Here is a 25,715-nt window from a genome sequence, read left to right on the forward strand (position 1 = left end):
CTGTTAGAACGGAACAGCTCGGCAAACAAAACGCCACCCTTGATCATCCGTCCTGGCCTTGTAACCGCTCATTATATCATACTGGAGAAGATCCCCCACTTCTCTGGCCTTCAGTTTTCACTTATATAATGTGAGAAATTGTACCAGATAATGTCACAGGTTCCTTTCAGCTACTACTCTGTTGTTTCAGGGATAAGAGGATGAACAACTCACATTGACCAGTCTGAAATACTTTTAGTAGCTCCTTTAACCTAATAATGGTTTTTTTTGTTGTTATTTTTTTAATGAGAGGTTAGAAATTGTAAATGTTAATTATCAGCAATTCAATCATATTTCAATTCGGTTTACTCTGTCAACTCCTGATTAACCCAAAATGAGGGTTAGAAAGGTCTTGGAATTTCTGCCCCCACCCCTGCCTTCTGCTCTTCTGCCACATCACTGGTTTTTTTTTTTTTTTTAAGTTTTCATTGACCTGTGTGCAGATTAGTCATGGTTCAGGAACATGGGGGCTTGGGATAATTTCCCATTTTCATTTTCCAGAAAAGGCTTAGCAATGAGGGTGTTGGTTGCTGGACTGGGAAGAGGGGAAGGAGGCTGTTTAGTCAACCTCTTGACTCAGGCTCTGCCTGCTGACTGAGATAAGGGGCCTACTGAACCAGCATGAATCCTCGAACCACTTAATCCAGGGACCAGAAAATGAGAAGTTGAGTGAAAATCCTAACATCTAGTTTTTCCTTGTGTAAATTACAAAGCAGGGAAAGTAGAAGAGCATAATGGGTTAAGAGCAGGGTCTTGGCATCAAATAGCCTGGTAGGGAATCCTGTCCCACCTACTCATGAACTCTGGAGCCTTAGGCAAGTCACTTCTCTGCTCTGTGCCTTGGCTCCTCACCTGTGCAAACAGGAATAAGAACACGGACCTCACAGGGTTGTCACATGAGGTAATATCTGGCACAGAGTAAAAGCCAATCTGCATTCTCTATTCTGGGGCTTCCAAGGTGGTTCAGCGGTAAAAGAATCCACCTGCAATTTGGGAGATGCAGGAGATAGGGGTTTGATCCCTGGATTGGAAAGATTCCCTGGAAGAGGAAATGGCAACCCACTCCAGTATTCTTGCCTGGGAAATCCCATGGGCAGAGGAGCCAGGCGGCCTACAGTCCATGGGGTTGCACAGAGTCAGACATGACTGAGCACATTTTCTATTCCAGCTGTGATTACTGTTAGATGTTTCATTTATAATAAAGATAAAAGGCTCTTCAGCTTGAAGTATTGAATATCTTTCTTTCATCGGGTTCCAGAAGCTGAGAACTGAGATAAAAGTCTCCAACCTAAGATTTCATTTTAGATTTTTGTCTCATGCTCCTTGTGCCAATGGTTTAAATGAATCAACTGCAGAACTCTGATTTAAGCCAAATAGCAGAGTCACAGACAATTAACTTCAGTCAGGGGTGGTTTAGCTGTCACAATCAGAAAACCGCTCTGGCGGATTTGGGTCAAAGGGTTTGCTATAAGGACATGCGAGAGTGTGGGGAACACAGACAGCTGATGGTAACTGCAGGGTCCCCAGCGGCTCCTCTCTTAGAGCCACTAGCTCTCTCATCTCTGAGTCTGTCTAGACATTTGTTCTGTTCCTCAGTCGCTGAATATTCAGGCCAGCTTCCTACGCATGCCCTGCTGACCTTAACCTCTGTATCTGCAGGGTCTCCCAAGTCACAGAGTTGCCTTCAAGTGCAGAAACTAAATCCAAGTGGCCTAAATCAGTCAGATGTCTGTCTTGGTTTCATCATTAAGGCCAGGTCATGGTGCTTACAACTGGAATGTTCTCAAATGAGGATAAGCATTTTCTTTCCTGTAGAAAGCAGTGTAAGAAGCAGTGTACCTTAGGGAAGAAATGATTGCACCTTCAGTAGGCCCTTAGAAATCATTTGGGGTTTCTCAGGTGGCTCGGTGGTAAAGAACCCGCCTGCCAACACAGGAGACTCAGTCCCTGAGTTCGGGAGATCCCCTGGAGGAGGAAATGGCAACCCACTCCAGTATTTTTGCCTGGAGAATCCCATGGTTAGAGGAGCCTGGCAGGCTACAGTCCATGGGGTCACAGAGAGTCGGACACGACTGAAATGACTTAGCATGATTATCTCTTCTAAGATCCTTACCCTATAAAGAAAGCAAAGTCACAGAGGGGTTGGACTAAAGCCAGTCAAGTAACTGCCTGGTGGCAAGGCTGGGAAGAGAATTAGGTTTCATGTCCAGACCACTGTTCTTGCCCTAAGCTGCTCTGTGTCTCAGCATAGGGCATAAGAAGGCTTGCCCACCATACATAATAGCACAACCAGTGGTGCTTTTAAGATGCCCCAGGATTCTCACAGAGCTTGTCATGAATAACACATTATGACCATGCTCTACAAACTGAAGGAATTGAAAACTCATCAATGCAAGCTTTGGAGTTCTTTGGACCTAGCCCTGAGACTTATTTATATATAATATATTATATATATAATAAATACATGTATATTTATTATTTATTTATTTCAGAAGTATTATTATTTATTATTTCAGAAGTAAAAACCCCACTTCTAATCCAGGTCTGTTCTATGTTACAGATTGCAACAGAGGCAATAGAAAATATTAGGACAGTTGTATCCTTGACCCAAGAAAGAAAATTTGAATCCATGTATGTTGAAAAATTGTATGGAGCTTACAGGTAATGAGCATATGATTGTTACTAAGAACCTTGTATTACTGATTGCAATTTTTAGGCTGAATTTTTTATTGCAGTTTTTATTGCTGCTGCAAACAATGATATGATTATAAGGATGACCTTTTTTCAATAATTATCTCACTGAAAACAAGCAATTTTTTGATGCAGTTGGACTATAGGATTGGATTTTTACATCTCTTATAAAAATAGTACAATTGGGTCTCTGAGAGCTAACAGGAACAGAGGGCTGCACAAGTACGTTTTTTTTGTTTTTTTTTTTTTTTAACCAGTGCAGGCAACATAAACAACCCATCTGGTGATTCAGGGTAAATATTGTTTTAGGCAGTTCCTCAAGCCTTTATTTTCTTTGGATTGTGTAAGATTAAACCAAAGATGAGACTTGCTTTGGGGTTAAAGTGTTCTCTAGATGAGGGCCAGATCCAACCTATCCTGAAAACAAAGACACACAGTCTGTTTCTCTCGTTTATTTTTGAGCAACTCAACAAACCTCCAGCATCTGTTTGCCACTTGTTTCCAACTAGGGCCCGTTCTCACGAATGGATATATTTTAGCACTAACAGAACCGAACACAAGCTGAATCACAACTTTGTGGACTAGAACAGTGGTTTTGAACACTTACATATTTGGACAGAGATAGTTGTGAATTTCTCAGTGTATCCACCTTCTTAGTTATGCATACTTCACACAGTGACATTTTTCTGTCCCTTTGATGTTTGACATACATGTCAGGAGCACTGTAAATTGTTCAGTACCATTAAGTATTGTAATACTATGCTTACAGCACATAAGTTAAACTAGCCAAATAAGTAATACTTTGAATTTTCCCTCTTGCCAAGTGCCTTCCTTCTAATCTGAAAGTAAATGAATTACTATTCTTTTGGAGGATTTATAATAATGAAGTGTAATAAAGTAGCGAAACTAGTAGAGGAAAGCATGAGGTCTAATTAGAAATGGTGTAGAACAAATTGTGTTTGGGCTGGTGGGATCCAGTTCCAGGAAGAAGTTCTGGTGTGCCTGTGTGGACCTCACTGACCCTACTTTTCTGAATCCAAAACAAGAACAGACTATAATCCAAAACATAAAAGACTATAACTAGTCACAGAAGACGAGATAATAATATTAGACAATCGAATAGACAACTCAAACTTCAGTCTTAACTCTGACATCCTTTATTTTTGACACCACAATCATGTTTATATCATGTGTTGAATGTCTGAATTACTAGATATTCATGTGTAATAAGAATAGCAACTATCATTTGAACATCCTCTGTGAGCTAGGTACTGTGCTAGACATTCATATTGTCTATTTAGATCTCAAAGCAGTTTTGTGATATCCTGGTCATCCCCCTCTTACAAATCAGAAAACTGATATATAGAGAGGTTAAATCACCTCCTCTGATTATAACTGGGAGCAGAATTTAATGGGTAGACTAAACTTAGAAGCTGTGCTGTTTGTATAACCCAGGGTTAAAGAGGCTGAAGAGATGGTTACAGATATATTAATTTGCTTTTCAGGAATTCTGTGCGGAAGGCACATGTCTATGGGATTAGTTTTAGTATTTCACAAGCATTTATGTATTTTTCCTATGCTGGTTGTTTTCGATTTGGTGCCTATCTCATCGTAAATGGACACATGCGCTTCAGAGATGTTATTCTGTAAGTAATCTTTTAAATTTATTGAGATTATTCCATAACAGAGCTTCAGTAGGTCTATTCAAAAGTTTGTAGTAGACTGAAAAACTAATTTATGATGAAGCCACAGAGTTGAATCTACTCTAGAAATTGGATGTTGTCAGTACTCCAAGGATAGTTTCATTTATCGAGTGGACTGAAGTCAACCAAGCTAGTGAACACGATCATAAACCAGACTTCTAGTAATACATAGGACAGGAGGATAGCCGGTATTCTCAATGTGGAAATAAAACATAGTTAGAAAACTATGAGAGGTTAAATAGCTTACCATTTATGGGCAACCAAAGATGGCCTTGCCAGTGGGATAGGAATGCATGACTGAAATCTGGGAAAGACTCTCTTCCCTAACCAGACCTGGGATGACCCTGCCCACTTTTGCCTCTTAGCCTTCCTATTGTCTTGGTTTCCAAGGCTAACCAATGGTCTTTCAAAATATGCCAAATACATTCAATTAGGTTGCAGTCTAGTCTTGCCAAGGGGAAGCTATTCTTTTAAGATCACTTGGGATATTTCTGGTGTGATGGGATGATTTTTAAAGCAGTAGCAAACAACTTAAAAAAAAAAAAAACAGGGTCAAGACAGACAAAGCAAAAGAGTTTACAAGCTGTTCTTTTGTTTTCATCCAAAATTAAAATAACCATGAAAAAGGAATATGTATCTTTGCATCAGTCAGGATCCTAGCAGGGACAAATGGTCTTAACAAAGTACAGGGTCTCTCTAATTGGGAGAGTAGCATTGACATATATAAATGACCATGTATAAAATAGATAACTAGTGGGAAGCTGCTGTATAGCACAGGGGGCTCAGCTCGGTGCTCTGTGATGACCTAGAGGGGAAGGGTGGGGTGGAGGAGGGAGCTCAAGAGGGAGGGGATATATGTATACATTGTTGTACAGCAGAAACTAACACAACATTGTAAGGCAATTATCCTCCAGTTAAAAAAATTAAGGGTCTATTTTTAAAGGTGTGAGATGTATAACCCAGCAGCAGTGCCTAGCTAGGAACCACCAAGATGTTACTTAAGCCTAAAGGGCAAGAAGAGGGAGGGATTTTCAGAACCCAGCATGCGGTATTGGGGGGAACACCACAACTGTCCACCACAACACATGCCCTGGCCCCTCTCCTCCAGCCTCCATCCCTGCTATGCTGGTCTTTGCTAAACGCCATCAGGAGCCAGAGGAGCAGGAAACCTTTTGATGCAGACCCTGTAGGTCAGCCTCCAAGGCACAGAGGAAGGAGGATGGCGTCAGGTAGAGATGGAGAGTGGAAAGTGGTTTCAGACAGATGCAAACAGCCAGTTGGGAATTACCACTCGGAGTATGCATACTGTCTTAGAAAAATACCATCGAAGAAATTGGGCCTGCTTTTGAAAGCTGTCTTATTTTTATCTTTAAAATGTTAAATTCTGGGTAATTGAAAGATAGCCTTTAAAGTCTTTCATACCAAGGCTGCATTGCAGGCTCTATAGGAAGGCCAGGCAGCTAGCTATGGGTGAGCTGTTCATCTCTCTTTGAAAATTTGATTTTTGGTAATCAACCTTCTCAGGTATTTACATGAATACTCTACCCACCATCCCCAGCCTCGTGTACTTAAAACACACTTTAATAATTAGGTTTATACTTTGCTGCACAGCAGTAATTAACGCAATCTTATAAAATCAACTATACTTCAATTTTTTAAAAAGAATTTAAAAATAGAAAAAAATTACAAACCAAAAGAAGAAGCCAAGTGCATGATACCCAGTCCAGAATTATCTAATCTGTATCAGGGTACAGAAGCAAAGCAGAGAAGATTCAGTGCATGGAGTTTGATTCAATTTGATTCAGGTTTTTTCAAGCTTGTGGAACTTCAGTCTCACTTATTTGAATGTAGCTCAAAGAGACAATACAAACAGCTTTAAAAAAAAACAAAACACCTTAGAAGTTTGGGGGAAATTTTTTTTAAGTTCTCCATTATTATTAGAGATCTTCCTACACTCCTCTTTCTTTGGGGAGCTCTGATGCCAGAAGTAAATAGCTTTGTAAATGGCACTAATTGTAAAGAACCCACCTGCCAATGCAGGAGACATTAAGGTATGCAGTTTCAATCCCTGGGTCAGGAAGATCCCCTGGAGGAAGGCACAGCAATCTACTCCAGTATTCTTGCCTTGAGAATCCCATGGACAGAGGAGCCTGGTGGGCTATGGGGTCACAAAGAGTCGGACACAACTGGGCAACTGAGCATGCACACGCAGATCTCAGAATCTTTAGTTCTTCCTAGAAGTTATCATCCATATCCATTCTTTTAACTGGAGAATAGACCTTTGGTTAAGATGATTGCTTTTTTGAGGGTTGTAGCAATAGATATTTTACTTATAAGAGAAAAGCTGTTTGTAGTAAAGGCTTATTTTGCCTAATAAGAATTCTTTAAGCATAGTGCCGATGATTATCATTTGCCCAGTGGAGAGGTGGGGAGTGGGGGTGTGGAAGCCACTGTCTGAAGGTTAGGGCTGTAGAGTCAGGAGGAAGTCTCGCTCCTGATCTGGTCCTGATCAAGTCCCTTCAGCACCCAGAGCTCCAGTTCCCTCAACTCTAAACTCAGTAGAATTACCTGAGAATTGTCAGTAGAATTATCACAACTCGGATTCTCTGATCAGGAACTTCTGGAGAGAAAAGGACTTTACAAAGTTCCACGAAATCCAGGAAATGAGAAGTCCTGAAGGAAGTCAGAGCATGCTTAGTTGTGTCCAACTCTTTGTGACCCTATGGACTGCCACACGCCAGGCTTCCCTGTCCTTCAGGATCTCCCAGAGTTTGCTCAAACTCATGTCCATTGAGTCAGTGATACCATCCAACCATCTCATCCTCTGTCATCCCCTTCTCCTCCTGCCCTCTGTCTTTGCCAGCATCAGGGTCTTTGCCAATGAGTCAGCTCTTTTATATAAACTAATTTTCAAAATCCCTCTGCTTCCATCTAGGGTGTTCTCAGCGATTGTGTTGGGCGCCGTGGCTCTAGGACATGCTAGTTCCTTTGCTCCAGACTACGCTAAAGCCAAGCTGTCTGCAGCCCACTTATTCAAGCTGTTTGAAAGACAACCTCTGATTGACAGCCACAGTGAAGAAGGCCTGAGGCCCGTGAGTTCCTTGCTGTCTCATAAGCACTTGGTTAATTTTTTCCTCAAGGTTTTCTGTCTGCTAGATCATGTCGACTGGAAAAAAAAAGAAAAAAAGCACAATGTGAGAGTTGTGAGTTAAGTTTTATTTGGGGCAAAATGAGGCCAATAGCCAGGAGACAGCACCTCAGATAGCTCTGAGAGACTGCTCCAAAGAGGTGGGGGGAACGTCAGTGTTCCATTTGATTTTACTGAAGGGGGTACCTGCCGTCAGGCACACGTTTTGGCAGAAGTTTTCTGCTAGTCACAAGTAACAGATGTCTCTGCTAATGATTTTAGTGCTTTTCTAGTTATGAGATGATGCAAGAAACTGGGTTCATAAAATTCTCTCCTGAAAATGTCTGTCTGCTGGCCTGTTCTGCCAGTGTTTTCCCAGAGCATAGGGTGCCTCATTCCTCATCTCCGCCCTGAACTCCTTTCAGGGGGTGTTCAAGGTCAGCGGCTGCAGCAGTTTGTGGCTTAGCCCTTGTAGATGAGAGGCAGATGTCAAGTGGCAGTCGTAATCACAGGATACATTTGTAGTGATTACGCTGACACTGACTTCACTAGCTTTGTGATAGTTACAGGGCCAATAATATTTGGCCAACTTTCCTGGCATTTTCAAATTTCATAGGGGGTTACAAGGATTCTGAAGTTGAGCACATCAAAAGTAAAAAAAAAAAAAACCAACAACCAAATATCCAGATGTACTAGAACTAAATAATTTCCATGAAAATTGAGTCATCTGCAGGGAAGGTATGTGGCTTTAATACTGTGAGTAACTGCATTAGCAATTTGGCTTTCATCACCTAGTATAATGCTGCTGCTCAGTCGCTTCAGTTGTGTCCGACTCTGTGCGACCCCATAGACGGCAGCCCACCAGGCTCCTCTGTCCCTGGGATTCTCCAGGCAAGAACATTGGAGTGGGTTGCCATGTCCTTCTCCACCTAGTATAATGACTGTGTTATAAATGGTAGGACGGCTACTTTATTCAGTGTAGGAGGATAAAATTACTGCGCCACGTGAATGAGTTAAAGAGGCCGCAGGGTTTGAGTTAAGGGCTATCCACCAAGACTGCTCTAAATCCCCACCCCTTTGAACCTTGAACCATTGACTTGGCTTCTGCTGCAAAATTATTTGGGAACACTAAATATTTGTCTTCAGTGACCCAGAAATTTTGAGTTTAGACAACAACACTACAACTCTCTCTACTCTAACCTGAACCCCTGGTTCCCATATTCATTTTGTATATATAACAACTCTAAAATATGACCCTCTTTAACCTGTAGCCCTGGTTCCCATCTTTATTTTATAACAACTTGCTACCAATACTAACTGGTGCTACTACTTGTACTGAACACGGATTTTATGTTACTCTGCTGTAGTGTCTGTTAAAGCCTCCTTGAATTTATACTTTTTATTCCAATGATTTATCAGACTAATTATAATAGCAATATAAACATACTTATTTTTTAGGATAAGTTTGAAGGGAATGTGACACTTAATGAAGTTGTGTTCAACTACCCCACCCGGCCAAATGTGCCTGTGCTTCGGGGGCTGAGCCTGGAGGTGAAGAAGGGCCAGACACTGGCCCTGGTGGGAAGCAGCGGCTGTGGGAAGAGCACGGTCGTCCAGCTCCTGGAACGATTCTATGATCCCTTGGCTGGCACAGTGGTGAGCATGCTTTCTGAGATCAGTTCAGTTCAGTTCAGTTGCTCAGTCGTGTCCGACTCTTTGCGACCCCATGAATCGCAGCACGCCAGGCCTCCCTGTCCATCACCAACTCCCAGAGTTCACTCAAACTCACATCCATTGAGTCAGTGATGCCATCCAGCCATCTCATCCTCTGTCGTCTCCTTCTCCTCTTGCCCCCAATCCCTCCCAGCATCAGAGTCTTTTCCAATGAGTCAACTCTTCGCATGAGGTGGCCAAAGTACTGGAGTTTCAGCTTTAGCATCATTCCTTCCAAAGAAATCCCAGGGCTGATCTCCTTCAGAATGGACTGGTTGGATCTCCTTGCAGTCCAAGGGACTCTCAAGAGTCTTCTCCAACACCACAGTTCAAAAGCATCAATTCTTAGGCTCTCAGCTTTCTTCACAGTCCAACTCTCATATCCATACATGACCACAGGAAAAACTATAGCCTTTCTGAGATCAGTAACCTGATTTAAGGCACTATCGGGCAAGACCTATAATCTTAATGAAAAAATGACCCCATTCTGTGGATCCCAAACTGGTGCCCACAGTCAGACAAATATATGGGGACAGTCGGGTAGAGTATCTGGAACTGAGTGGAGTTCAGAAAGGACTGAGTATGAAGTTGATCTCTACCCCACCCTGGGCCCTTTGCACCAGCCGGATCCCCGCTGCGTGAACATACATTCGCTTCCTGGGTTATAAAGGTTATAAACCACACACTCCTGCCAGAGTTCTAAGCAGATTCCCAGACTCCCTCCCCTCCCTTCTGCTTGGCCATCTCTCTAACCCTGAATTTGAGGCTCTCTTTGATCCTTACCTCCAGGCCTCTAATATTTGGCTTTTAGCATTGATGTTGTTGGTGTCTAGCCCCTGGCCCTCTTCGAGCGGAAGTGTGGCTCTTACCAATAATGCCTGCATCTCCCATTACCTTGGGATGGTACCCACCAATCTGGCCCAGGGAGCCAACCCGTGTAGACAGTCACCAGAACGTTAAATCTTCTTGAGTTGTTTCTTTGGGGGAAAATCTTACGTTTCCACTATTACAATTACTGTGAAGATATGAATATGGGCAAACCAGCTCAACAGTGCTCTGCAGATATGCTGTGCTAATCCTCCAATGGGGATTTCTTTCTTAAAAGGCCAAGACTAGTTGGACTCGTGTATTTCTTCACCATGTCCTTTGCACTGTGGAAGCTGTTTCCTCACTTAGCACATCACAAGGCTCCTCTAAAAGCATCAGGCCTCCTGCTTCCAACAAACAAAAAATAAAACCACCACCAAAGATAAAGATCCTACTCTTGAGCTTGTCCACTTTCAGCTGAGCTCTTGTCCTGTGTGTTAGTCAGTCAGTCCTGTCCAACTCTGTGACCCCATGGACTGTAGCCCACCAGATTCTTCTGTCTGTAGAATTTTCCAGGAAAGAATACTGGAGTGGGTTCCCACTCCCTTCTCCAGGGGATCTTCTCGACCCAGGGATTGAACTCCAGTCTCCTGCATTGGCAGGAAGATTCTTTGCCATCTTAGCCAACAGTTAGGGTAGGTGAAGACTGCTAGTTCTCAGGGGAAAGAGAGGTGAGGTGGGTAAGACAGGAGATAGCAGCTTTCAGAATGTGGGGCCCTGCTACTGATCTGCTTTTCTTCCTGGTGTGCCTGGAGAAGGGGCACAGTGTCAAGGTGAAAGGTCAGAGCTGATCAGGCGACAGCAGATAGAAGTAGGACACTGCATTGCTTGCTTCTTTTTTTTTTAAATTAATTGGCTCAGACTGTTAAGCGTCTGTCTACAATGTGGGAGACCAGGGTTTGATCCCTGGGTCAGGAAGGTCCCTGGAGAAGGAAATGGCAATCCACTCCAGTACTATTGCCTGGAAAATCCCATGGAAAGAGGAGCGTGGTAGGCTACAGTCCATGGGGTCGCAAAGAGTCGGACACTACTGAGCAATCTTCACTGTAATTTTAATTGGAGGCTAATTACTTTACAATATTGTGGTGAAGGCAAAGGATGGTACACTTGCCTAGATGAAGGCAGACAGGAACAGAGAGAGTAATGTGGAAAGACAGGGCCAAATGTGCTACCATTTTCCGAGGTAGAATAAGAAAGGGATGGCTGAGTTGCTGTAAAAAAAAATCTTTTTGTTGGCTGTGTGGGCCTTACAGGCTCTTACTGTGTAAGAGCTTACAGGCAGTGAGGCTTGGTATTTCACAAGCTGCCGATGTCCATGTGCCACAGTCTCTTAGTAACATACTGCTCAGTTTTTTTGTTGTTGTTGTTGAAGTCCTTCTTACAGTTTGTGGGGTTTGGTTTTCAGCTTCTAGATGGTCACGAAGCAAAGAAGCTCAACGTCCAGTGGCTCAGAGCCCAACTTGGAATCGTGTCGCAGGAGCCCGTCCTGTTCGACTGCAGCATTGCCGACAACATTGCCTATGGGGACAACAGCCGGCCTGTAACCATGCCTGAAATTGTGAGCGCAGCCAAAGCAGCCAACATCCATCCTTTCATTGAGACCTTGCCCCACGTAAGTGAGCTGGTGACTTCCTGGATGAGGTCGGAATCAACTGCACACCGTGTTCCTCCTCCAGCAGGTCCCAGAGTTGGCCTCTGTACTAGCACTGTGGCCTTGGACTACACACTGAAGTCCATGATACCAAGTTTCCTTATTGGTAAATGGAAATATTAGTTGTGTTTATCTTGTACCAATGTCATGGAAAGCAAGTGAGGCAATTGTTAAGTCACCTCAAACTGTTTGCTATGGGCTGCATTTGGACTAAAGCTGTTTGCTTTGTCCCTTATGGCACTTTTTTAATGAAACATTTTATTTCGAGGTAATCACAGATTCACATGCAGTTGTAAGGAATATGGAGATCATATGTACCTTTGACCTAGTTTTCTCCAATGACATCTTGCAAAAGTGATAGAGTATTGCAACCATGATACTTATTTGATACAGCCCACTGACCTTATTCAGAATTTGCCGGTTTTGCTTGTATGCATTTGTACACATGTGTATTTAGTTCTCTTCACTTTTATTGCCTGTGTAGACTCACATCCACTGCTCCAGTCAGGATATGGAATGTTTTCATCACCACAGATTCCTCATGTTACCTTTCTGTAGACACACCCCTCCTTCTTACTCTCTCTCCCCACAACCCCTGGCAACAAATAACTGTTCTCCATTTGTGTCATACTTTCAGAATGTTATATAACCACATGAGATTAGCATTTTCACTCAGCTGTAAATCCCTGAAGCTCTTGGGTATGGACTGTAGTTCATGCCTTTTTATTACTGAATCAGATGGATATATGGTCTGGATGGCCTTTTAAAATTTTTTATTGGAGTATAGTTGGTTTACAGTGTTGTGTTAGTTTCAGGTATACACAAAGTGAATCATATATATATATATGATTGTACATTATGTATATGTGTGTCTCCACATACACCCAACTTTCAGATTCTTTTCCCATAGAGGCCATTACAGAGTATTGAGCAGAGTTCCATGTGCTGTACAGTAGGTCATAATTAGTTCTCTCTTTTACATATATAGTGGAGTGCATCTGTCAATCCCAGTCTCCTAATTTAGCATCCTCCTCCCCATTCCTCCCTGGTAACCATGTTTGTCTTCTACATCTGTAACTCTATTTCTGTTTTGCAGAGAAGAGAGAATGCTCCTATAACTGTTGGTGGAAACGTAAATTGGTGCAACCACTATGAACAGTATGGTGGTTCCTTAAACTAGAGCTACTGTATGACCTGCAGCTTTTTAAACTAGTCACCTATTGAAGCATATTGAGGTTGTTTCCAGTTGGGTTTTTTAGAGTAAAGCTGCGATAAGTATTTGTGTACAAGTTTTAGTGTGAACCTGAATTTTATTTCTCTGGGATAAATGCCCAGGAGTATAACTGCTAGACCATATGGTGATTGGTTGTTTAATTTTATAAGAAATGGCTAAACAGTTTTCTGAAGTGGTGTTTCCATTTCACATTCCCACCAGCAGGGATGAGGGATATAGTTTCTTTGAATCTTTGCCAGCATTTGCTGTTGCAACTTTTTTTTAACCATCCTGATAGGTACACAGTGATATCTTATTGTGATTTTAATTTGCATTTCCTAATGGCAGAGGATGTTGAACATTTTTTATATAGTTATTTGCCATCTATATTTCCTCTGTGATGAAATGTATTTCATGTAAAAATGCCTATTTTCTAATTGGATTGTTTTTTACTGTTGAGTGTTGACAGATTTTTATGTTCTACTTACTAGTAAGTCCTTTGTTGGAAATGTAGTTTCCAAATATTTTCTCCCAGTTTGTAGTTTTTTTTTCATCCTTTCAACAGGGTCTTTTGCAAAGCTTAAGTTTTTAATTTTGATGAGGTCCCAGTTCATCCTTTATTTCATTTTACAGATTGTGCTTTTGATGTCAAGTCTGAGAACTCTTTGTCTAGGCCTTGGTCCTAAAGATTTTATCCACTATTTTCTAAATTCATGGTTTTACAATTTAGTTTTCACTATCCACTTTGAGTTAATTTTGTCATAAGACTGTTTTTCTTTAGTGCTTTATTTCTTTGGAGAGGATCTGTACTCTCCAATTTCCAGTCCCCAACACTCCCTATTTATTACCTCATTTAGCTTCTATCCTCATTAGTATATAGTGTATATATATTATATATAGATATATATAGTATATATCCTCATTAGCTGCCATCCTCATTAGTATAGTGGTGAGTATCCCCGCTTGTTGCACGGGAGACTGGGGTTTGAGTCCCCGACGGGCAGGCAACACAACCTTGGGGATTCCCTGGTGGCTCAGATGGTAAAGTGCCTGTCTGCAATGCGGGAAACCTGGCTTTGATCCCTGGGTTGGGAAGATCCCTTGGAGAAGGAAACAGCAGCCCACTCCAGTACTCTTGCCTGGAAAATCCCATGGACAGAGGAGCCTGGTAAGCTACAGTCCACGGGGTTGCAAGAGTCAGACACGACTGAGCGACTTCACTTTACTTTAGCTGCTGTGACTATAGCCAAATTGCAGTGAAATCAATACGAATTTGAAAACTAAGGTAAGAATTCAGTGACACAATTTTCTGTTACAAGTAAATTAATCTTATATTGCGTGCTATGTATGTATTTTTTTCTCTTGATTACAAATTCCTTAAGGGTAAGAACAGAGGCAGATTCATATTTATACTTCCCACAGTTCTACCATAACAGGTAGTCAGTAAATATTTAAGTGAATGAATTTAAAAAAGAATAAATTAGGCTCTGTGTGGGTCATGTGAATATTTTAAATTAATAATGTTGAACATTGACATGTAACCATTTTAGGACTCCAGTGACAGCAGATGAGGCTTCCCTGGTGGCTCAGATGGTAAAGAATCTGCCTGCAATGCAGGAGTAAAAGAAAGTGTTAGTTGCTCTGTTGTGTTCGACTCTTTGTGACCATTTGGGTTGTAGCCCACCAAGCTCCTCTGTCCATGGAATTCTCCAGGCAAGAATATTGGAGTGGGTAGCCATTCCCTGCTCCAGGGGATCTTCTGACCTCAGGATGGAACCCAGGTCTGTTGCATTACAGGCAGATTTTTTTTTTTTACTGTTGAGCCACCAGGGAAGCCCATGCAATGCAAGAGACTTCAATCCCTGGGTTGGGAAGATCTCCTGGAGAAGGGAACTGATGTTCAGATAATGATAGGATTTGGACAATTTGTTGCAGGATATGAAATGAAATGAAAACTAAGATCATTAACATTCTAGTTTGATTTTGAAAATGAACGTCACATTAAAAAAAAGTAAATGCACAACGTCGTGGTTGTTATAGAAACTTTATTATTATTTCCTATTATTTTTTCCTATAATTAGAACTGTCAAGTGTTAAGAAGTAAAAGTTTATTCAATATACTATTAGGATTTTTCTAAACTAGAACTTTACTAACTCTATTAATGGCTAACTTGCAGAAATATGAAACAAGAGTGGGAGATAAGGGGACTCAGCTTTCCGGGGGACAGAAACAGAGGATTGCTATTGCCCGAGCCCTCATCCGACACCCCCGCATCCTACTGCTGGATGAAGCCACGTCAGCACTGGATACTGAAAGTGAGAAGGTATGGCTTCCCACTTCACACCCCACTTAATTTACAAAACAAAACTTTTTCGTGTAGTCAATCATGAAAAAAATAAACACAAACAGCTCAATATTTTTAAAGAACTCTGGCCAAAAAAATGGACAGAAGTCCTAGATATTGTTCAAAGAAGACATACAGATGGTTAACAAACATATGAAAAGATGTTCAACATCACTAATTATTAGAGAAATGCAAATCAAATCTACAGTGAGGTATCACCTCATACCGGTCAGAATGGCTATCATCAAAAAGTCTACAAATAATAAATGCTGGAGAGGGTGTGGAAAAAAAGGAACCCTCCCACACTGGTGGTGAATGTAAACTCAGACAGCCACAATGGAGAACAGTATAGAGGTTCCTCAGAAAACTAAAAGGAAAGTTAGCATATAATCCAGCAGTCCCACTCCTGGGCATATATCTGGGAAAAAACTTGGTTTGAAAGGATACATGCACCCCAGTGTTCTTTGCAGCACTGTTTACAGTAGCAAAGATATGGAAGCACCTAAATGTCCATGGACAGAGGAATGGATAAAGATGTGTACATATGAACAATGGACTAATAAAGCATAAAAGGAATGAAATAATGCTATTTGCAGCAACATGGAGGGACCTAGAGGTCACCATACTAAGTCAGTCAGAGAAAGAAATACCATTAAATCATGCAAATGTGGAAGCTAAAAACAATACAAAAGAACTTATTTACAAAACAAAGACTCATAGACATAGAAAAAAAACTTATGGTTATCAAAGAGGGGAGGGATAAATTAGGAGTTTGATTTTAAATATATATGCTACTATATATAAAACAGATAACCAAGAACCTACTATATAGTATAGGCATTTTATTCAACATTTTGTAATTATCTATAATGGAAAATATAAAAAAGGATATAGTAACTGAATCACTTTGCTGCATACATGAAACTAACACACCATTGTAAACTATATTTCAATAAAAATTTTAAAAGAGGGGTAAGCACAAAAAAAAAGGAAACAAATGTAGACAGCAGTTATTTTGAGGTAAAATATTTTTATTTCACCCCTTCCTTCCAGAATTTTCCAAATTTTCTAAAATGATTAAATTTTATACACAAAAAAGTACTTTTATTGCACTTTTTGTTTGAATGCCATAGCATATTAATAATGGAAAAACTGGGAAATATTCAAAATTGAAGTAGTTTAAATTATTTTGTGACTGGTTAGAAAATTTAAAGATTGTGAAGATTATTTAGAGAATACATTTTTATTATAAAGAACATAACTATATGCAAGACGGACTATGTAAAACTCAATACATAAAGCTAAAAATTCAAAGATGACATAAGAAATGAAAGGTAACTTTCTTTTGTATAGATGGTAAAATATTTGGATTTCCTTTACTTTTAAAACTTATTTCTCTAATTTTTAAGGTAAGGCTTCTGTTCTGATTTATTAATAGATTGTCCAAGAAGCCCTGGACAAAGCCCGAGAAGGCCGCACCTGCATCGTGATCGCTCACCGGCTGTCCACCATCCAGAACGCAGACTTGATAGTGGTGATTGAGAATGGCCGAGTCGGGGAGCACGGCACACACCAGCAGCTGCTGGCACAGAAAGGCATCTATTTCACCATGGTCAGTGTCCAGGCTGGGACACAGAACTGATGAACTCTTGTTATAGTGTATCTTAAAAATAAATTCCGACAAGTTTTTCTGACTTAGAGACTTCTTTTATAAGTCACCATAAAACGTAGGTATATCTTATTCGAACTTGGAACATCCAATTTGGGATTGTCTATTACAGCTTTTGACATTTAGTTGTTAAAAGTAACATCTGGCTTGATGCAGTATGAAAACAGCCTGGCTATGAGTTACCAAAAATGTATGGAGAGAATATTACTCACCATAAGAAAAAGTAACACCATTTGCAGCATCATAGATGGGCCTAGAGACTATCTTAATAAAATCAGTCATTATCTTACTGTTTCTCAGACAAATACCATATATTATCACTTATATATGGAATCTAAAAAAAATGATACAAATGAACTTATTTACAAAACAGGAAAAGACCCAGACATAGTGAAAGGGGAAGAGGGATAAATTTGGAATCTGGGATCAACAGCAACACACTGCAGCTGCTGCTAAGTCACTTTAGTCGTGTCTGACTCTGTGCGACCCCACAGACGGCAGCCCACCAGGCTCTGCCATCCCTGGGATTCTCCAGGCAAGAACACTGGAGTGGGTTGCCATTTCCTTCTCCACAGAAACACACTACTATATATAAAAATAAACATCGAGGACCTACTGTATAGCACAGGGAACAATATTCTATATCTTGAAATAATCTATAATGGAAAAGAATCTGAAAAATAGACATGAAAATAATGGACTCACTTTGCTGTATATCTGGAACATTGTAAATCAACTATATACAAATAAAAAAAGAAAGTAAAAAGTTTAGGTATATAAAACTGTACATTGAAGATGTAATCCGATCCCTATCAAATTATTCATGACATTTTCCACAGAACTAAAATAATCCTAAAATACTTATGGAACCATAAGAGACACAGAATTGCCAAAGCAATTCTTTTCCTTCAGGAAAAGAACAAAGCAGGAGGCCTAACCATTGGCACAAAAACAGACATGTGGGTCAATGGAACAGGACAGACAGCCTAGAAGTAAAACCACACACCTACAGTCAATTAATCTTTGACAAACAAAGCAAGAATATACAATGAAGAAAAGACAATCTCTTTCAGCAAGTGGTACTGGGAAAGCTGGACAGCTTCATGTAAACCAATGAAGTCAGAATTCTCCCTCACACTCTAAGTGAAGATAAAGTGGCTTAAAGACAAACATAAACATTACACCATGAGACTCCCTAGAAGGGATCATAGGCAAAACATTCTGACATAATTCATACCATTTTTTTTTTTAATTTGGCTGCACCAAGTCTCAGTTGTGGCACATGGGATCTTCTATCCTCACTGTGGCATGCAGGATCTTTTTAGTTGCAGCATGTGGGATCTAGTTCCTCAACCAGGGATTGAGCCTGGGCTCCCCTGTATTGGGAGCATGGAGTCTTAGCCACTGCACCACTCGGGAAGTCCCCATACTAGTGTTTTCTAGGTAAGTTTCCCGAGGCAACAGAAGAAATAACAAAAATAAACAAATGGACCTAATCAAATTTACAAGCTTTTACAGAATGGGAGAAAATATATGCAAATGATGTGAACAACTAGGGACTGATTTCCAAAATGTACAGCTCTACAACTTGGTAAACAAACAACCCAATCAAAAAATGGCCAGAAGTTCTAAACATTTCTCCAAAGACGACATACAGATCACCAACAGGCATATGAAAAGATGCTCAACATTGCCAATTATTAGAGAAATGCAAATCAAAACTACAATGAAGTGTCACCTCACATCAGTCAGAATGGCCATTAAGAACTCTACAAATAACAAATAGTGGAAAGGGTGTAGAGAAAAGGGAACCTTCCTATACTGTTGGTGAAAATGTAAATTGGTACAACCACTATGTGGGGAGAGAAGGGCAGCTCAAGAGGGAAATGATATATGTATACTTATGACATTTATGACATTATTTATGACATTATTATTTATGACATTATACATATGACATGATATATGTATACTTATGACATTAATGACTTACGACTTATGACATTTCACATTGTTGTACTGCAGAAACCAACACATTATAAAGCCACTTTCCCCCAATTAAATATTTTTTTAAAAGAAAAAAAAAAACCCAAATGATTCTGTGTGTGCTGACAATCAAGTCAACACTTGTACTAGTGAGTATAAAGGTCTTGACTCAGATTTCATCTTTGTAGTCTATATTAACTCTTAGTTCAGTTCAGTTCAGTTCAGTCGCTCAGTCGTGTCCGACTCTTTGCGACCCCATGAATCGCAGCACGCCAGGCCTCCCTGGATACATCAAATGCCATAGAGGCCAACTCTGAATGTTTTCACAAAGGAATAACAATGGCAACCAGTCATCAAAACCAGAACCTATGAAAATGTAACCAAAAAAGGATATATATTCTACAACCAGTGCACTAAATGTATTGTAATATTTGTGGTAGGTTGCTACAAAATGGCCCCCAATAAACCATGCCCTCTTGTGCCCACTCATGTACATTTACCAAATCATTTACAAATTACTTTGCTGCTCCTCTTACTGTGAGGTAAAACCTTTTCCCTCCTCCACTTGATCCTGGGCTGCTCTGGTAACTCGTTCCAGCCAAGTGCACACAAAAGGGACATCATATGACTTCAACGTGACTTCAGAGCCTAGGCCTCAAGAGGTTTTTCAACTTCTACCCTTCCCTACTAGAACATTTCCACTGCCCAGTTCGGAAGTCCAGGCTAGAATCATGAATGATCAAACACCATGCAGACAAGTCCCAGCCACTATGGCCTCAGGCAGGCGTGAGGCTGTCTCAGGCTTTCCAGCCTCATCCGCCTACCTGGTACGGGTGGCGCTGTAACTCAGGCAAGACAGCAGCACAGCCGTGCGAGTGGGCTCAATCCACTGACACATCATGAGATGACCACCTGTTTTAAGACAGGAAGTTCTGGGGGGATTTATTAGACAACAAATATGCAACTGATCAGAAAGTAGAAGGCCACAGAGGAATGAATCACTCAAACACAAAACAAGAAGCTATATGATTTTGAAAATTTTATTTCCTGAGGGTAAAAACTACAAAACTGGATAAAGGAAAAAGAAATCCTGAGAATCTGATTTAGTATTCAATCCTTGTAAAGTCATTAAGTTTAAATATAAGTGCTTTAAGTTCATGTTCACAAAACTAATTATTGGGTTGGCCAGAAAGTTCATTTGGGTTTTTCTGTAAGAAAAACTATGGAAATGCTATGGAAAAACCCAAACAAACTTTGGGCAATTCAATGTAAGGATATAATAAATTTGCGGCGGTTTTTCGTATGTGTCAGAGGGTGTAAACCTCCTTACTACAACCTAATTCTGTCCAACATAAGCTTTTAGATTAAATTGTAGTGGTCTTTCCCAAACATAGTAGGCTTGTATCCCTGTGGTGAATGTGGAACCACTGATTTCAGGGAAGTTAGCATCCAATCATGTATTTCATATCCTTTGGCAACTAGAAAATATTAAAGTGCTTGAAAGATGGACTCTACGATGATGTCCAGAAAGAAGACTTATTACCTACTTAGGTACCAACAAAGGTATCTGAGAGTTAGATTTGCACTGTTAAAATCTGTAGATTGGCATTGTTGAGGCTGATCTTAAACTATGCATAGTTCTATAGTCATATTGTAATTTGTATTGCTGCATCAGAGGAAGCTTAAAAATATTTCTACTTTCTATGTCAGGATAAATTTTGAGAGCATGATTCTACTGATCTCTACATTTAACAAGTTTCCTTCAGTTAACATCCCTTCCTGTCTCACAACACCACCCACTCCTGGCACCCAATTATATATTTTGGTAAGTGCTTAATAAATGGTTAGTCTCTAGAGATGAGGCATTTCCATCAGTTGCATCATATCATAGAAAGCATGAAAAACCTGCTGAACTAGCTTCTCTGCATCAGTCTCTGGACATGATTTCCAGGCTGAACAGGACACAACAAACCTGCAAAGTACAAATAATAAATGATTAAGTACAACACAATGTCAACAGGAAAAGGCTCCAAGTGGTGACAGTGAAGAAAGCCATGACCTTTGTTCCACCTGGCTATTCGTGTATGAAACAGGATTGCTTGCTCACTGTGGGTAAATGTAGCCTGACACAATAGAAAGTAAAGCCACATTCTTCCATATAGCACAACTCCTAATTTACCTTGTAACTAGAGCCTAAGTAAGGACAAAAGGGGACAAGAAACTAGGCAGAGCTCAAGGGTGCTCTGGAGTTAGGTCTTAGTGTGCTAAATAAACTCACCTTTTCCTATAAAGACCTTTCTAACATGCCACAAATGGGATGAGTTAAATGAATTCATGCCACTGTCTGCAATAAAACTTGAACTATTTTTAAAGAATATTTGAAGAGAGTAAACAAAAATAATAAAATAGAAAAAGAAGGGTAAGAGGAGAGAAAGGCTGTTTCTAGAAAAGCCAGAGAAACTCTCTCGAAGCCAAGATATGCCCTCCACACTATGTTCTTCTAGAAGCTCCTGGTGAAGAAATCCCCTATGCAGTAGCTGATAAAGGTGGCCCCAGGAAGCTGAAATAAATAGGAAGAAAGCCTGGCTCTTCGAGGGCTCAGAGCAGAAACGTGGTTACTAATTAATTTTCTTGTAACTAGCTTTCCCCTTTACAGACACACAAATTTTCTACACCAAAACATGCATTATGCTCAAGTTCAAATCAAAATATTGTATAATATAAGTCTGTGGATGACCATGCGATTTTCACATCACTGAAAATTAAGACAGGAAAGTAGTTATCTTTGACATGTACTTTAGATTAAGCAGAATGACATAAAAACATGTTCTGGCCCAGTATATAATAATGAAACCAATGTTTGAGTGGATTATATTTGCTGAAAGATATACAGGAACCTACAGAAAGTCCTGCCTTGCTTTCACTGGTGATTCATGATCAGTAGGCCTTTTCTAGCTATACTGTACATACACCTCTCAAATATTTAGCAAAAGCTAAGTATTTCTTCACAAAGAGTAACAATTTGTATTTATGTGTTAAATTTTTTTTAAAATTCAGTTATATTTTTAAACTATAGAAAGAATAATCATTCCTACATGCACAATTCACCAAAGAATATACACAGATGCCAATAAACAAAGAGAAAATGTTCTGCTTCATATGAATTCAGGTTAGGTTATATTTTCCTATAAAAATTTGTAAAGACTGCTTTATAATGCTTAAAGTTGGCAATGATGTGATAAAATAAGGAACACTAATTATCATATTATTATTTGTAATGAGAAAAACTGAAGATAGTAGGGAAGTGGTTTAATTATGGAAATCCATAAGACTAAACCTCAGATACGCAGATGACATCACTCTAATGGCCAAAAACTAAAGAGCCTCTTGATGAAGGTGAAAGAGGAGAGTGATAAAGCTGGCTTAAAACTCAATATTCAAAAAACTAAGATCATAGCATCCAGTCCCATCACTTCACGGCAAGCAGAAGGGGAAAAAGTAGAAACAGTGACAGATTTTCTTTTCCTGGGCTCCAAAATCACTGCAGACAGTGACTGGAGCCATGAAAGTAAAAGATACTTGCTTGCTCCTTGGAAGGAAAGCTATGGCAAACCTAGACAGTATATTCAAAAGCAGAGACATCACTTTTCTGACAAAGGTCTGTATAGCCAAATCTGTGGGTTTTCCTGTAGTCATGTACAGATGTGAGAATTGGACCATAAAGAAGGTTGATGCTTTCCAACTGTGCTGGAAAAGACTCTTGAGAGTCCCATGGACTGCAAGGAAACCAAACCAGTCAATCCTGAAGGAAATCAACCCTGAGTATTCATTGGAAGGATTGATACTGAAGTTCCAATACTTTGGACACCTGATGCGGAAAGCCAAATCACTGGAAAAGACACTGATGCTGGGAAAGATTGAGGGCAAAAGAAGAGGGCGGCAGAGGATGAGATGGTTGCATGGCATCACTGACTCAAGGACATGAATTTGGGCAAACTCTGGGAGATAGTGAAGGACAGGGAAACCTGGCGTGCTGCAGTCCATTGGGTCACAGAGAGTCAGACACAATTTAGTGACTAAACAACAAGACTAAATATTACTCAACCAAAAATACCTCAAAGCATATTTAATGGCACTGAGAAATGGCTGAAATAATATTGAGAATGCAATTCACAAAAAAATAATTATAATATGATCTACATTTATAAAAAAGTATACGCTATAATCAATGCACATTATACATTAGAAAGATATGTCATGTCTTATAACAGAAACGTTAAATTTGTTCTTATATTTTTCCATATTTTACAAAATATTTTTAACAATGAGCATGAAGTACACATAAAATAAAATGCTATTTCAAAAATAAACTAACTTTCTCTAGGTCGTACATTTTCAAGCTTAACAATGAATGAAAAATTCCTTTCAGAGAATTTCCATGTATTTGGGGTATATACACAGTAATGACTCAGAAATTGAGTACACCTTGAGCTCTGACTTGTTTTCTGAGCTCCAAACTCATATATCCAACTGCCTACTGGCATATTATCTTGTATATAAATACAAATTATAATTAATTCCTGTATTAGCAGAAATTTTGAAGTGATCATGTACAAAACGAAATTATTACTTCTACACTAACATGCCCATTTCCCCTCTAATTTTCTCCATCCCAGTAAATGCCACCATTGGAATCAGTAATCCATCAGTAAGTCTTACTGGTTCTACCTCCAAAACATCTCTCAAACCTCTCCATGCTCTCCACCTTCAGTATCAACTGCCTTGTTCAACATACATACCATCCATGCTTCCTGATTTCTTTCATCTCATTCTTGTTCATATTACTATCTACCTAATTTATTCTGCATATAACAGCCAAGGGTCCTTCTCAAATGTAAATACAACAAGTTTAACTTTAATACTTAAAATTGGTAAAATGCTTCCCATTACTTTTTGGAGGAAATCCAAACTCTTTACCATGTTACAAGACCCTACATCAATGGAGCACCCCAACCAAATCAGTACCTTCAGGAATACTGCTTCTAAAGCTCTTCAGGTAATTCTCAGATGCACTAGGGTTGAGAACACTGCCCTTCCTACCAGTTTTAGCTCTGGTCTCCCCCTCTTCTATCTCTTTTTCTACTAACTTCCCACTCAATTGTTAATGTATAGCCATACTGCCCCTTAATATTCCAAGCTCTTCCCTATCCTCAGATTTGTGTGCTTCTATTAAACAACAAAGTCACTGGGAAATAGGAATGAGCACAATGTGTTGAGCTGGAGATTCAAAAAAATTAAAAATCATGTTCTTGCAGGCTTATATTCTAGGAAGTAAAGATAGATAATACACACACACACACACACACACAGACTGGGTGGTTATAAATGTTAAAATACAACAGGTGTGTGTGGAGAAGGGGGACTGCTATTTTAGATGGTCAGGGAAGGTCTCTCTGATGAGAGCCTTTGAAATAAGGGGGTTACCTTTGCACATACTGCAGGGAAGAGACTACTAAAAGGAGGAAATCACAACTGTGAGGGCCTCGAGGATAGTGCTTTCCTGGCAGGTACAAGGTAGCCTTTGTGGCTGGAGTGGAGGCAATCAGAAGCACTGCAGGAGACAAGGTCAGAGAGGCAGATGAGAGCAAGATCATGAGGTCTCTCAGGAGGACTCTGGATCTCGTGTGACTGAAAGGAAAAGCCCTCGGAGGGTTCTGAGTAGGAGAGTATGACCTGGGTTCCATTTGGCCATCAGGGCTGCTGCGCAGAGAATGGTCTGCAGGGAAGGAAAAGCGAAAGCAAGAAGAGCACAGAGGACCTGCTGCAGAGCGAGCAGGGGACAGATGCTGGAGGGCTGTCCTCCTAGCAATTCATTTGATGAACTCCTTCACACCCTCGACATCTCAGCCTCATCAGCCCTCCTCAGACACGTCCCCTGACCACACACTACATAAAGCAGTGCTCTGTCTCCCTGCCAGCTTGTTTCTATGACCACACTGACTCAATAATATTCATCATTATTTGCAGTCACCCTACTTATTTGTTTCCTTTTGTTCCTATTTCCCATGTAAAAACTACAATCTACAAGAGAGGGGATCTCCTCTGTCTTGTGTCCTAAGCACACAAAACAATCTTCGGCACATTATAAGTTCTCACTAAATATTTCCTGAATGAGTGAATGGAAGTTCCGTCCCAGGATCATGAAAAATGTATTTTTTCAAAAAGTCAAAGACCTGAGGCATATATGGCCTAAACTCTTAACCCTGCATGCAAGGTGAGATCCACAACTTGCCAGGAAATATGTTACAATCTTCAGGTTTCTCTGTATGTGATGATGATTTTTGACTTCTGACTATTACAAAAAAGGATAATAAGATCTATGTTTAAACTTTATCATTAATTTATAAATTAATGTATAGAAACTGCAAATATGACTATGGGAATATGCCATCTAAGACTTAGATGTCAAAAAACACAAGCACCTCGGGTATACACAAACCACGCTTGACATGGAGGCAGATAATAAAATTTTGAAAAAAATAATACTGACTAAATTCTTTAAAAAAGGAAAAGTAGAGAAACAGTATTTCAGAAAGTGAAACATGTCAGACAAACCATTACTTCCATTTTTCACATTCCACCTGAAATGCCTCTAAGCCTGCTCTCTTCTTATTCACACAGTGCTAAATGTAGCCTCGTTATTTTAATTCC

General features: G+C 40.1%; 2 protein-coding genes across 7 annotated transcripts in view; one reads left to right on the top strand and one right to left on the bottom strand.

The window, feature by feature from the left end:
- LOC133245960 (phosphatidylcholine translocator ABCB4) overlaps positions 1–17,043 on the top strand; it is a 72,689-nt gene extending 55,646 nt beyond the window's left edge. For all 4 annotated transcript variants that reach the window (XM_061413737.1, XM_061413735.1, XM_061413736.1 and 1 more), the window contains 7 exons: positions 2,600–2,700; positions 4,236–4,376; positions 7,369–7,525; positions 9,019–9,216; positions 11,546–11,752; positions 15,182–15,328; positions 16,788–17,043. In XM_061413737.1, coding sequence (XP_061269721.1) covers positions 2,600–2,700; positions 4,236–4,376; positions 7,369–7,525; positions 9,019–9,216; positions 11,546–11,752; positions 15,182–15,328; positions 16,788–16,991 — 1,155 coding nt within the window. In that variant the 3' untranslated portion in view covers positions 16,992–17,043. The remainder of the gene's footprint in view (positions 1–2,599; positions 2,701–4,235; positions 4,377–7,368; positions 7,526–9,018; positions 9,217–11,545; positions 11,753–15,181; positions 15,329–16,787) is intronic.
- Positions 17,044–20,028: 2,985 nt separating this feature from the next.
- Positions 20,029–25,715, bottom strand: part of CROT (carnitine O-octanoyltransferase) — a 61,270-nt gene continuing 55,583 nt past the window's right edge. For all 3 annotated transcript variants that reach the window (XM_061413739.1, XM_061413740.1, XM_061413741.1), the window contains exon 18: positions 20,029–20,976. In XM_061413739.1, the coding sequence (XP_061269723.1) occupies positions 20,856–20,976 (121 nt within the window). In that variant the 3' untranslated portion in view covers positions 20,029–20,855. The remainder of the gene's footprint in view (positions 20,977–25,715) is intronic.

The sequence above is a fragment of the Bos javanicus genome, chromosome 4 (assembly GCF_032452875.1).
Source record: "Bos javanicus breed banteng chromosome 4, ARS-OSU_banteng_1.0, whole genome shotgun sequence".
NCBI classification, from domain to species: domain Eukaryota; kingdom Metazoa; phylum Chordata; class Mammalia; order Artiodactyla; family Bovidae; genus Bos; species Bos javanicus.